The sequence below is a fragment of the Myotis davidii genome, unplaced genomic scaffold, assembly GCF_000327345.1.
Source record: "Myotis davidii unplaced genomic scaffold, ASM32734v1 scaffold132, whole genome shotgun sequence".
Classification (NCBI taxonomy): Eukaryota; Metazoa; Chordata; class Mammalia; order Chiroptera; family Vespertilionidae; genus Myotis; species Myotis davidii.
Genome location: NW_006285258.1, coordinates 3,798,892 through 3,813,204, shown reverse-complemented (window position 1 = coordinate 3,813,204; position 14,313 = coordinate 3,798,892). Strand labels below are relative to the sequence as shown.

Genomic DNA, 14,313 nt, shown 5'->3' with positions numbered 1-14,313 from the left:
TCGAGGCCGACGAGTTCGATGACTGGGAGGACGACTACGACTACCCCGAGGAGGCGCAGCGGCGCGGGGCCGCCTACCGGGGCGCCTCCGTGGCCCTGGACGAAGCCAACAAGATATTTCTGAGAACGTCCAGCGCCGGAGAGGCGGGCGGGGACGGCGGTTTTCAGATGCATTACGAGAAGACCCCGTTTGACCAGTTGGCTTTTATCGAAGAGCTTTTTTCCCTGATGGTTGTCAATCGTCTGACCGAAGAGCTCGGCTGTGATGAGATTATTGACAAAGATTAGAGTCAAATGCGGTGAAAGAGGAGGAAGCCACGTGAGGAGACACCCAGCATTCCACTGTCTCTTGGGTTTATTCCAAATGGTTCCGTGCCAACGAAAAACTTCATCTTCAAAAAAAGAATTTTTTTTGGTTTTGTTTTTCAGAATAGAATAGGGCAGTGACTGCACAGTTGTGAAAAAAGAAAAAAAAAGCTGTTAAAGGAAAAAGGATCTGAGGACTGTTGAAACCGGTTTATCCTGAAACACCGATGGCTTTGACTTCGCGATTGATCCAGATGATCTTCTTTGCATTGGGAAAAATTACTTCCACATCCACTGCGAGGAATGCTTCTGCAAGCATGCGTCGTGACCAAGACCCGCTGCCACCCAGGGCAAGAGCCCACTGATGCTGATTACGTGAGGAAAAGGAATGTATCCAACGTGGACACCAGATGTCTTTTGAGTTTATTGGACAGAAAGCCTATTGAGAAAACTTTGAAGATTCCACTTTGTGATCTGTTCAAGCTGTAGGCAGCAAAGGCTAAATTTTTTGTGTATTAATAATAAGGTGAATATTCTTAGTATCCCAGAAGTATAAGCAAACCCCAGAAGAAATATGTATCATGTGTATTACATCTTAACATGTTTCCAAGGGCATCTGAAATTTTATTTGTACTTGTATCTTGATCATTTATAAAGCTATTGTGATCTGTAATTCAAGAAAATTCATTATCTTGACCATTATTTTTAAAAGTAAAAAATGAAGAAATCCTCAGTAAATTTTCAAATTCAGACATTAAAATGTATGTGAAAGTATAAAGAAAACTATTTCTAATACCTTCAGATCCTAGAGGAATTTTGTTTTACCTTTAACTTTACAGGGAAAAGACTGGTGGGACTTCATCATGAAAGTGGAAATTGTCAAGTATAAAAGAAAGGCCCTGCATTTAAAAAAGACTTTATGGACAGTTATGCCATCAACCTTTAAAGGTTTCAAACCTATCCAGAAATTTCTGAAGTTTCCCTCTGTCTCCTCCTCTAATTAAGCTTGTCATTGGTTATGCACCAGCATTTGAGATAATAAAATTTCTTGTTCTGTGTATTTTGTTTGACTAATCATTAGTATGCATACACACTTTATATACTATTTTTACTGTATTCTATTTCATTGCATTATTGCAGCCACCTTATGATTTAAATTTAACCACTACAAGGGAAAGTGTTCCAGCTTCAAATATGTGATTTGCAAATTAATTTGGGGAAACTAAATTTAGTAAATTCCTATAAGAGAATGTGCCAACCTGGGAAAACCTGCCCTATAGGTGAGCATGTTACTGTGGTTATTTTATTATGGTTCTAAAGTTCTATGATAATTCTGTCAGAAGGCTGTGGCCAGTGAAACAGTGTATCGGCAGGTCTTATGACCAATAAAGAGATACTAGGTGTTCCTGCTCTTATTATGGCAATAAAAGACATATCTAATACAACATGACAGCTCGGGGCCTTAGAGAGGGGGGTGGTTTTGTGTAAAACATGGGGCTGACAAGGATGATCATAATAACACTAGCTTGGTGGGCAGGAAGAGAGAGATGGGGGAAAAACTTCAACTTCTTAATCCTGCCTCCTGCGTGCCTCACTTTCACTGCATTTTCAGACAGCTCATAGCTGCAGTTAGGTGAGTCTGTGGGTAAGTAATCAATTGCCTGTGTGATGTGAATTAACAGTACTGGGAGGGGGGAGGGAGGGAGGGGGAGGATGCCAATACGCAATAGGAAGTAGACAGAAAAAAAACAGGTTCAGGAACCCAGAGATGTGATTCTATTTCTCTGGGACTGACTGGGGAGCAAGAGGAGGGGGAGGGAAAACCAATCCCTGTTGGGTTTGAAGGCTTGTTTTGGGGAGAAAGACCTGCATTTTGCAACTGACTCCTAATGGTTGTCTGTTGGTCTTAAACATAGGCAGTGAACTGAGAGACCACTGAAATTAATACTTGTTACTTTACTGAAGGTATAAAATGTTACCATTTTTAACACCCCTGTTAGGAGTGTAAAATCACTTGTGTTTCTATTATAAACCTTATCACAGACTGGACCCCATCCACCTGATTCAAATTTAGGCTCCACTACTTACTAGCTTTCTAAGTAGACAGATTACTTAATATTTCTGCCTCAGTCCTGAATTGAAAATAGGGATATATATATATATATATATATATATATATATATATATATATATATATATATATAGTCTTCATTTAATGGAAACTAAAGAGATACATGGTAATAGAGATTAGGAAAAACAATACATCTCTTCATTTAATGGGTACTAAAGAAAGGATTCTGGAAAAATTCTGGTGCTGGTTTTGTGTGGGGAGAGAGGGAATTTAAGCTTATGAGTATGTAGTGTGAGATTTGGGGAGCATTTTCTGCATCTGTTCATAAAGATTACAAATGCTTGCTTAAATCAGATATCCCACATTGGCTGCCCTAGGGACAGATCTGTTTTGTTTGGCTCATACTTATAATTTTAATTTCTTAATTAAAGACCAATACTTCATACTCAAGAGAGCAGTAAAACTCCCAGGTTTCCATCTTTTTTTCTTCTTCAAAATTAGGAGACAGTGACATGGAGAAAGCACCTGTCTCACCTTTACATGGGGAAGGTATTCTGTTTGCCATGTCCCCCAGTGTTGTCTCTCTAACGGACTCCAAGTGGCACTCACTGTTTATTGTGCTTGCACCACTAAAAAAATTTTTTAAAAAAATATTTTTATTGATTTCAGAGAGGAAGGGAGAGGGAGAGATAGAAACATTAATGATGAGAGAGCATCATTGATTTGCTGCCTCCTGCACACTCCCTATTGGGGATGGAGCCTGCAACCTGGGCATGTGCCCTGACCTGGAATGGAACCCTGACCTCCTGTTTCATAGGTCGATGCTCAACCATTGAGCCGCACCGGCCTGGCACAACACTAGTTTTCCTTGTGCCTAAACACTGCATTACCTGCCTGGACTCTGTAAATATTTGAGACTAAAGAATGTCTCTATTTCCTGTTTGTTTGTTTTAACCCTCCTTACCTCTTTATTACTCTTCTCAATTTCAGTAGCTGTTAGAGCTAGTTGGTGGTAGGAGATGTAAAAATGAATAAAGAAACACTAAGAATGGAAACTACTTAAGAGACTGACATTTTTGCTTAAGGCCCTAAAATACTGTATATTAAAGTATGTCAATGAGGTCTGTTGTTAGAATTTTTAAAACAAGGAATATACAAAAATCATTTTTAAACCCTATGACTTGCTTTTCCAAAATATATTTTGTCATCCCAAAATATGGTAAGTTTTAAAAACTGCAAGCATTACGTGTTTAATATAGTTTTATTTCCTGCCTCTGAAGTTCTATGACACATTTTCTGGAAGTGAATGGCTAGTTATATTTTTAAAGTTTCAGTGGCTGAAAATAAATGTGAACCATCTGACCCATAAAAACTCTGTCATCTATGACTGTATCTGTAAGCTTAAACCTGTTTATGTTTTCAGTACAAAGTATATCTTAGAAGTTAAGGGAGGGGGAGGCATTAGTATATCTTTGTATTTATGTTAGAACTTCAAAGGGTAGCTTTTTAAAAGGAGAATGTAATTACAAAATCTTTTTCTCACGCTATATCCATAAGGTTGCTTCTTTGCTGCCTTCATGCCTGGAACATTTAAGTTGCCCTTTTGATGGAATGTATAAAGCTTCTCGAGGTTAAGCATCTGGAATGAGGCATATCTTTTTGTACACTGCCCCCGAGCCATTTCCCCCAGGCCTGCAGAATAGTTCAAAATTATTTGAACGGTGGTGTATCAGTGCGATCCTAACTTTTGTCACCATTCCAGCACTGAGCTGAACACAACCCCAGTCCATGGCACCACCGCAGAAAAGACATGGTTCACTCCCAAAGGTACCTCATTGCCATAACCACTGAGAGTGGAAGCTGCCCACGCCCATTGTCCCTACTTCGGTTCTGCCAGAAAGATGATGGGTGTGTGGCAATATCATCGCTAATTGCAGTGGCCTGGGGGAAAAAAGGCAGTGGAGGATAAGGAAAGGCTGAGAATAAACTAGAACCCCTGCCACACACAACACAACCCTATGCTTCCTCAATTCCCCATTCCTCCGTCACCCTGTGGAACAAGTCGTTTTAAAAACGCTCTTTGGACTCTGCACATAAGGCTGTCGCCAGATCGGCTCAGCTCTGCCCACTCTTCCTTCCTTACAAAACTCTGAGATAATTCGAGGGCTCCTGTACTCCATGAAATCTCATAACTAAAAGCATGGAGCATCCCTGCTTTGAAAACTAAAAGTAAATTTTAAATCTACAAATGTCTTGAAGATCAAAGCATCTGAAGGACAAAGAATGTTTTAACTTCCACCCAGATATGTTGCATCTCCCAAGTGCAGCCCCAAAGGTTCTCCCATCATTCTAAAAGTGGTGTCAACCTCTCTTGGATAACCAATGAGACCCAATGACGCAGGAATCTGTTTTGAACTGCTTCATAGTCTGCATTTTCCTCTATGATGGTTTATACTACTGTGTGATCAATGTATTTAATTCTGCTTTTGAATTTAAAAAATAAAACAGCCCTCAAAAACACAAGTGAGTTTTTTGGCAAAAAAATAAATAAATAAAGGAAATCAAAATGTATATAACTGTACTTATATGTTACTGACAATTCTATAATTTTATATAATATGCTTCCCCTATTAAGCACTGAGTATATGTAAAGGTCTCAAAGAAGAATGTTTGAGTAAATAATAATAGATACCATGTGACTGGCACTGTGCTAAGTGATTGATATCCATGATTTTACCTAGTCCCCTAAATAACCCCATGAGCCATACTATTGCTAAATCCATCCCCTCAGAAACTCTGTGAGAAGGTACTCTACACCTCTTTCACTGATGAGTACAATTGAGTGGTAGGGTAACTTGCTCATTCATAGCAAAGCCAGGATTTCAACCTATATGTGACCTCAAAAAAACTAGACTTTAACACACAAAAATAACCTGATACAAGGAATTTAGTTTAAAAAATATAAAGCAAGTAAAAAGTGTCCTGTTTTAAAGTACACATTTAGCTCAATGCCTCTGTCCTTTACATTTGCTTCAGCAATGCTGTTCTTTTTTTTTAATATATATTTTTATTGATATCAGAGAGGAAGGGAGAGGGAGAGAAAGATAGAAACATCAATGATGAGAGAGAATCATTGATTGGCTGCCTCCTGCACACCCCGTACTGGGGATCTAGCCAGCAGCCTGGGCATGTGCCCTTGACCGGATTCAAATCTGAGACCCTTCAGTCCGCAGGTGGATGCTCTATCCACTGAGCCAAACTGACTAGGACACAAGCAATGCTGTTCTTTAAGAAATAAGGTTAACGCCGAAACCGGTTTGGCTCAGTGGATAGAGCATCGGCCTGCGGACTGAAGGGTCCCAGGTTCGATTCTGGTCAAGGGCATGTACCTGGGTTGCGGGCACATCCCCAGTAGGAGATGTGCAAGAGGCAGCTGATCGATGTTTCTCTCTCATCGATGTTTCTAACTCTCTATCTCTCTCCCTTCCTCTCTGTAAAAAAAAAAAAAAAAATCAATAAAATATATTTTAGAAGAAAAAAAAAAAGAAATAAGGTTAACAATAAAAACTCAGTATCATAAGTCATCAAAGTTGAAAAAATTATGTTTACACAATAATGTTTTAGAAAGCTTTCAACCTCAAGGTTTGTAAGAAAATGTTTTCTGCTTAAATTTCACTTAACTAGAACATTAACCCTAACATCACCCCTCCTCTGTGCTTAATTCTGATAATGAAATTGCTTGTTCTGTTTTTCAATCCTCACCTGCAGTCAGCTGGTTGCCCTTCTGAATGCTCCCCAATTGGGGATCAAACCCACAACCCAAGTATGTGTTTTGTCAGGGAATTTCACCAGCAACCTTTTGGTGCATGGAACAATGTTCACCATTCCGGCCAGGGTGAAACTGCTTCTTCTTCAGGAAGGGTTGGTGGAGAGTAATAAATGACTGATTCAAAACTAGGTGTTGCCCAGCAGGTGTGGCTCAGTGGTTTGGGTGCTGTCTCATGCACCAAGAGGTCACCAGTTCAATTCCCAGTCAGGGCACATGCCCGGTTTCGAGCTCTATCCCCAGGAGGGGGTGTGCAGGAGGCAGCCGATGATTTTTTTTCTCATCAATGTTTCTCTCTCTCCCTTTCTTTCTCTCTATAAAAATCAATAAAAACATATTTTTAGTGTAAGGCTGCATGTTGAGATGGTCAGTTTTATATTCATTCCCGAAAACTGAAGATTACTTTTGCCAAGAACTGTTGATAGGAACTTAACTGGAGGCTTTAAAAAGAACAAAACACTCGAAGTTATGAATTCTGTTACAGAATGAATGTTTGTTTCTTTTTATGTTAAAAATGGCTCAAAGCCCAGACATACCCTTCCTCTTTATTTCACTCTACATAAATCAAATGAGATGAAATGATCTTTTAAATAAAAACTTTTTTAAAAATTGGAATGCACCCTGGCTGTTGTGGCTCAGTTGGTTGAGTGTCGTCCTGCACACCGAAAAGTAGGAGGTTCGGTTCCCAGTCAGGGCACATGCCCAGGTTGCAGGTTTGATCCCGGGTTAGGGTGCCTATGGGAAGCAACAGATTGATGTTTCTCTCATCCATGTTTCTCTCTCTCTTCCTCTCCCTTCTTCTCTCTCTAAAATCAATAAACCAAGCTGGTGTGGCTCAGTGGTTGGGCATCAACCTATGAACCAGAAGGTCACGGTTTTATCCTGGGTAGGCCACATGCCGGGTTGCAGGCTCAATCTTGAGCGGGGAACAAGCAGGAGGCAGCCAATGAATGATTCTCTCTCATCATTGATGTTTCTTTCTCTCTCTCCCTCTCCTTCCTCTCTGAAATCAATAATATATATTTAAATCAATAATAACATATCCACAAGTGAGGATTTTAAAAATGGAATGCAGCAGTTAAATCTGAGCCCTCAGAACTTTTCTCACACATTCCCTTCTCCCCAAGTATTTGGAGTAGAGGCCTGGTTTATATAAAAGGAATTCCTGAGAGAGTTTGGATTAACTGAACTCCCAAGTCCTTTTGAACATCACAAGTATTAAAAATATAAAAAGTTGCTGTCTAAGTGTTTTTTTGTGATGATTAAGAATATGAAAAACACAATGTAGCAAAACTTATGGGAAGCAGCATTTATAGCTATAAACACATTAAAAAAGGCCTCAAATCAACAACCTAGCTTTACAGCTTAAAAACTTGGAAAAAAACCAAAAAACTAAACCCAAAACTAGCAGAAGGGAGGATAAAAATGAAGATGAGAGCATAAATAAGTGATATAGAGATTAGAAAAACAAAAGAGAAAATCAACAAAAACAAAAGTTGGTTCTTCAAGAAGATCAAAATTGACAAACCTTTAGTTAGATACACTAAGAAAACGATAAGACTCATGTTATTAAGATCAGAAATGAAAGTGGGGACATTACTACTGATTCAACAGAAATAAAAGGATTATAAGAATACTATAAACAATTGAATTCCAACAAATTGGATTACCTAGACAAGATAGATAAATTTCTAGAAACATTAGACCTACCAAGACTAATCATGGACAAATAGAAAATCTGGATAGATCTACAACTAGTCAGAAACAAAACACAACACACACACACACACACACACACACACAACATAATATATTTTACCACAATATTTTTAAGCGTTGACAAGGACATGGAGAAAATAAAACCATTAGTAGGAATGTAAAATGGTACAACCACTATAGAAAACAATATGTCCGTTCCTCAAAAAATTAAAAATAGAATTACTGTATGATCTAGCAATCCCAGTTCTTGATATATATCCCCACAAAATTGAAAGCAGAGACTTGACCAGATATTTGGACTTCCATTTTCATAGCTAAAATGTGGAAGCAACCGAAGTGTCCACTGACAGATACATGGACAAGCAAAATGCATTATATATAGACAATGGGATAGTATTCAGCCTTAAAAAGGTAAGGAATTCTGACACATGCTGCAACTTGGATGAACTCTGAGTATATTATGCTAAGTGAAAAAGACAAATACTATATGATTCCACTTAAATGAAGTACTTAGAGTAGTCCAAATCATGGCGATAGGAAGTATGGCGGTGGATGCAATGTGATTCCCATTGCCTATTATCTTTATTCCCATAAAGCTGTGGAAGCCAGGTCTTAAGATTCCATCTTTAAATATTTGTGATGTTCAAAAGGACTTGAGAGTTACACACACACACACACACACACACACACACACACACTAGAATGGAGAGAGGAATGGGAAGTTACTGTTTAATGGGTAGTGGAGTTTTGGTTTTTAGAAGATGAAAAGAGTTGTGGAGATGGATGGTGGTAATGATTGCACAACATGAATGTACTTAATATCACTAAACGGTGCACTTAAAATGGTTAATAGGTAAACTTGATATTATGTATATTTTACCACAATTTTTTTAAGTTGTGGGTGAAAGAGTATATAAAAAATATAAAGTGCTTAGATGAGTCCCTGGCATGTATTAAGTATTCAGTAAATGCTAGCTGTCAAAGGAAATTTAACTCAAATTTTTCCTTTTTTGTTAAAGGTGTACTTTCTGGAACAATAATAGCCTGGTTTGTTTTGTTTGGGGGCATGGACTCCCTACTCCTGAAATGAGAAAACCTTAAATGAATGGGCCTGTTTGTTGGGATCATCCAGTTGCAGTGTCCTAGTCACAGAGGTTCTGAAAAGTAGGAGGATGCTGTTCTAATAGAATTCACAGCCATGCATCAGAGTTTTCCAGACCATGTGGCTCATCTGAGTCATGCTGGGTTACACCGGGTTCAGTTCTACGCAAAATGATGAAGAATGATGACAAATGAGGCAGGGTGGTATGGAAATGGAGCTCTAAGATGGGAACCTGAAGACCTGGCTTCTATCGCTGGCTCTGGTCTTCATGATCCTAGTGACTCAAGACAAATCTCTTCTCTGAGCCACAGTTTAGTAACTGGCAAAATGAGAGGCTCAGCCTGGAGGATACCTAAACATTCCTCCTTTTGAAACAGTTCCCATTTCTAAGATTTACACAGTTATCTTCAGAGCCTTTATGTCCCCTTTGGACTTTTCAAAGCAACTAAACATCCTAGAGTTAATAGCTTAATAACAATAATACTAATTACCATTATTGTTGAAAGTCTAATAGGTGTCAGACGCCGTGTTAAGCACTCTGTAGACACCATTTCACTTAATTCTTATACAACTCTGTAAAGTAAGTGCAATTTCCTCCCGTTTTACAGATGAGGAAACCAAGGATCCAAAAGGTGAAGTGACTTGTCCAAGGTCACACAGTTGGTAGTGTTAAAGAGAAAACCGCAGGCTCCAAATGGAGTCACTTGCACTAAAGCCCATGTCACTCAACCTACTCTTTTTTTAAAAAAATATTTTTATTGATTTCAGAGAGGAAGAGAGAGAAACATTGATCAACTGCCTTCTGCACACCCCCCACCGATGACTGAGCCCCCAACTTGGGCATGTGCCCTTAAGTGAAATCGAACCTGGGACCCCTTAGTCCCGCAGGCCGACGCTCCATCCACTGAGCTAAACCAGCCAGGGCTGAACCTACTCTTAATACCTGACCTAATTGCTGTTTCAACTTTTTCCAGGAATGTAATCTTAATCAGTCAATCTGGAATGTTCCGGTCAGTACCCGTGAGGTAACCTCTCACATGGGCCTTCTGCATCTGAAAGGAAACTGAAGCAATTTGCCTGGTAAGGGCCCCACCTTTCCCTAAGGGAAGGTAAGCTTGCCTCAGACAATCCTTTTTTTTTTTTCTTTTGCTAATCACTTCCTTGTCTGGCACAGTTTCTGCCTAGAAAGGCCTTCTATACTGCACAGTTTCTCGGAGCACCTCTTTATTTATTCGACGGGATGTTGGCCGGTTTAATAAAGCCAATTAGATCTTCAAATTTACTCGACTGAACTTGTGTTCTTTAAAAGTAGGAGGCAGAGGCAGGATTTAAACCCAAGTCTATCTAACACCAAAACTTGTGCTCTTTCAGCATGAAAAGTTCCTTCTCCCCATGTGTTATTATCTCATCTCTGCCAGCACCCGTGTTTGCATTTGAAAATCGGCCAAGGAGTTTAAAACGTCTAAAATGTTAAAAATACAGATATTAGAACATATTAAATTGGAAGGTACCAAACTGGCCATCTGGTTCAACAACTTCACTTTACAGGAATAAGAAAGAGCCTCAAACACAGGAGATACCGCGTTCAAAAGAAGGTAAGGACCCAGGCCTGGAACCCAGACGTTCTCACTTGAACCCCAGGAGCTTTCTCTGCTCTGTCCTTCCAGGCGCCACCATTTAAAACAAGTCCGAGGGGCCAGAGCGACTTTGAGTTGTATCTCTACTATCGTGCCAACGAATAAAGGCCATTCGGGACCTTAAGTCATATGGTGGAATGACCTAACAACTATTTTGATATCATCGTTCTCATAGCTGGGGAAACATAAAAGAAGAAAACCACACCAATGTTTATTTACCTTTCGCTTTTTAGTGGCTCCATTTGCCCCAGGGACAGCTTCGCACAGACGGCTTATTGCTTCCCTATGGAACAGAAACCACATGAAGACTTAGCGTACTCTCTAGTGCGCAGTAAATGCTCAATTAATGTTAGCAAGTATTATACTACACACACCGTGGCGAATCTGACATAAGCAACCTTCCCCACTCCCATCGGAGAAAACACGCTTGGTACTTCCAGCAACTCCCTAATCCTGAAACACTGCTTTATAATAAGCAGTCCTACCCTTCACCTTTGTCTCATTTTTTTTTCTAGGCTTTTCAGGTTTGTTTGTTTGTGTGTGTGTGTTTTGTTGTTGTTGCTGTTAATCCTTGCCAAGGATATTTTTCCCATTGATTTTTAGGGAGGGTGGAAGAGGGAAGACAGAGAAACATCAATGTGAGAGAAACACATCGATTGGTTGCTCCTGCATGAGCCTCGCCCAGGACCCAGGCCCGGTAAGAGTCAGCAACCAAGGTACATGCCCTTGACTGGAATCCAACCTGGGACCCTTTGGTCCGTAGGCCAATGCTCTATCCACTAAGCCTAACCCGCTCAGGCAGCCGTGGGCAAACTATGGCCCGCGGGCCGTTTGAAATGAATAAAACTAAAAAAAAAAAAAGAACCCATTGTGGCCCTAGAGTCAAAAAGTTTGCCCACCCCTGGGCTAAGGCCAGGTTAGGTTTTTAGTGTTGTTGATTTTTAACCAACAAGGAGGGGCAGAACTTTATTGTCTGAGACTATTTCACAGTTTACCTTTAGCATAACCCTCTCTGAGGTGCTATGAATAAAAAGCTTCCCAGTAGCTCAGCACCAAAGACAATTAAACACAAAAGAACCTGACACTAGAGGAAGTTTGAAAGGAAAGGGAGAGACTGAACTTCAACCTGGTCTCAGATGGAGCCTATTGACCAAGCTACTGCCACGAGCCATTGAGCTCTCACATAATTTCACAGAAGAAAGGAAAATCAATAACAAATTTCCTCCTTTGCTTATTTTTCTGCCCTTTCTATATACTGCCCTTCCTGAGAGAAAGGCTCCACTAAAACAAGTAGCTGCTCCTTAATGGAAGTGGTGAACGCACTGGCGCCCTCCTCCCCAGAAATGCAGTTAGAGCTAAGAGCTTCTGTCTCCGGCCTCCGCATTCACAACCGCCCAAGCTTTCACTCGCGTAATCTGAGCCCTCGCCATGTGGCTTTCAATGCTTATAGTAAACTTTTCACAAAGCAAATGGAAATCTCTAAGCTCTTCCCCGGACTCCCCGGAGATCACTGTTCAAATTAGTAAACTATATTAACACGCACAATACAGTTTTTATATCTATTATTCTATTTCATGAAAATATTTTCTCTGAGATGTTTCAAAAGGAGGAGCAGTTAGAGAGAGGAGAGACCGAGATAGAGGTAGAGAGAGAACAGACAGAAAGCAAGAGACGCAGAACAATTCTAGTAGACACTTTAGACAGAAGAAGAATAAAAGAATTTCCAAAGATTCTAGATATTACTTTGGATTTATAATGTAGGTTTTAGTTCCGATTCTTTTGTGTCTCTGGATAAGTGATTTTTTTTTTTTTTCTGGATTCCGATTTTATTTTTTTCTGGATAAGTAATTATTCGAAGTCGTTACCTTTTATACAGGACCTTGTAGTTTCACAAAGTCCTTCTTCTCCAAGGTGTTATCTTGTCTGATTTTTGCATAAATACCTGCCACCAAAAGATAGAATGGCCTTTGGGCTTAGCGTATTTTTCTCAGGATTTCGTATTTATTGTTTTCCTAGGATTTCAAACTTTGTCTCTGGAGTCAAATAGAAGGATAACATAGAGGGTTGGGCTCTTTTGTTTGGCTGATTGATGTTTGAGTCATCTTAATGATTAATCAATAATTGCTGAGACACACATAATTGATCCAAACTGGGCTCTGGTGTTGACAAAATAACTAGGGCAGGCACCCCACTAGGGTGTTGGTATTTAATAACGATGTATTATAAGAAAGGCATTATCAGATCCTTTACTCCGTGAGAGCCTACTGGTCTCCTGGAGTGCTTGGGTCTAAAAAGCTCTTTGTAAATGGTTTGAAATAAAAGTAAAAACAAAGATGAGCACTGCTGCTGCTGCTGCGTATAATAATAGTAATTATTCGAAGTTGTTACTCTTTACATAGATAGGACCCTGTAGTTTTACAAAGTGCTTTCCCAGACATTGGGTTGTGGGGTTTTTTTTGTTTTGTTTTGTTTTTTTATTCTCATACCAACTGTCAACACTGAAACAGGAATTTTGGGGGGGTGAAAAAGACAGGTTTTAGGAAATTTTAGAAATTAAGAGAACCATGGAAGAAACACAGGGCTGCAGAGCAGCAAAAGGCACATTTCCATAGAATGAGGGAGCTGGGAACAGCAAAAGGTCTATATTTACAAAATAAAGGGAAGGAAGCCCTTCATTCAGATGGAGAAGAAGAAAGCCCAAATGGAATAGGAAAACAGTAAGGAAGGAGGGGGAGAACCTCACCTGTCCCATGTGAGGCTCAACCTCTGAGCCCAGGAGTTACTATAGTAACCAGTCTAAGGAAATAGTGACCCATCAGAGGGGATATCAAGGCACCAGGATCTGCAGCCTTTATAAGCCTACAGAAAAGGAACTCAGTGGGACCCTTTCCCCTCCCCACATGGAGTCCGTACTTGTTCTTTAATACATTTCCACCTTTGCTATACTACCCTCTGTCTGTGGATTCATTCTTTGACTCCAACGGACAAAGAATCCAGGTTCCAGTCCAAAAATTCCTTTTCCAATACCCTCTAACAAAGTGTAAAGTTGTGACTTTGAATGAAAGAAAATGCTTTATTTTTTTTAAACCTGGATTTTAGCTTTTTTTCCGTTTTATTGAATTTATTGGGGTGACAGTGGTTAGCAAAATTACACAGAGAGGTGGGACAACCTTCATGCTATGATAGTAACAGCTCTTTATTTCCCTCGCTGCTCAAGTCCCACCTTAGCCTTTAACTCCTCCCTATTTCTTTGGCAGTTTACCTCAGCCACATTGGCATAAGGATTGGTCAAAAAGAAGCCCTCATGGCCGTGGCCGGGTAGCTCACTACATCCAGATCTATCTTTTCAGTTTATTTGGTAGACTTGCCTGTTTCCATTTCCCAAACGTTCATGAAGAAAAAGGAATCTTGACCAGGTTCAGCCCCCTTTCACATTGGAAATGCCTACTTCAGAATGCCGCAGCAGGAAGCCAGGGTTTTAAGGAAGGAGCCAGGCCCGGCTGGAAGCATCTCCTTCAGTCTTAGCAATGTCGTTTTCAGGTAGGTGCTTTACCACTTTTACAAATGAGTAAACTAAAAGTCAAAGAGTTTAAATACCTGACTCCAAAAAATGCAGCTGATACTGGGAGAGACAACATGCAAATCCAGCTCTG

At 40.0% G+C, this 14,313-nt stretch overlaps 1 protein-coding gene across 1 annotated transcript in view; it reads right to left on the bottom strand.

The window, feature by feature from the left end:
* SHC4 (SHC (Src homology 2 domain containing) family member 4) overlaps positions 1-14,313 on the bottom strand; it is a 112,206-nt gene that overhangs the window by 46,215 nt on the left and 51,678 nt on the right. The window contains exons 3-5 of the mRNA XM_015558911.1: positions 10,880-10,943; positions 6,537-6,642; positions 86-259 (exon numbers count right to left, since the gene is read on the bottom strand). Coding sequence (XP_015414397.1) covers positions 86-259; positions 6,537-6,642; positions 10,880-10,943 — 344 coding nt within the window. The remainder of the gene's footprint in view (positions 1-85; positions 260-6,536; positions 6,643-10,879; positions 10,944-14,313) is intronic.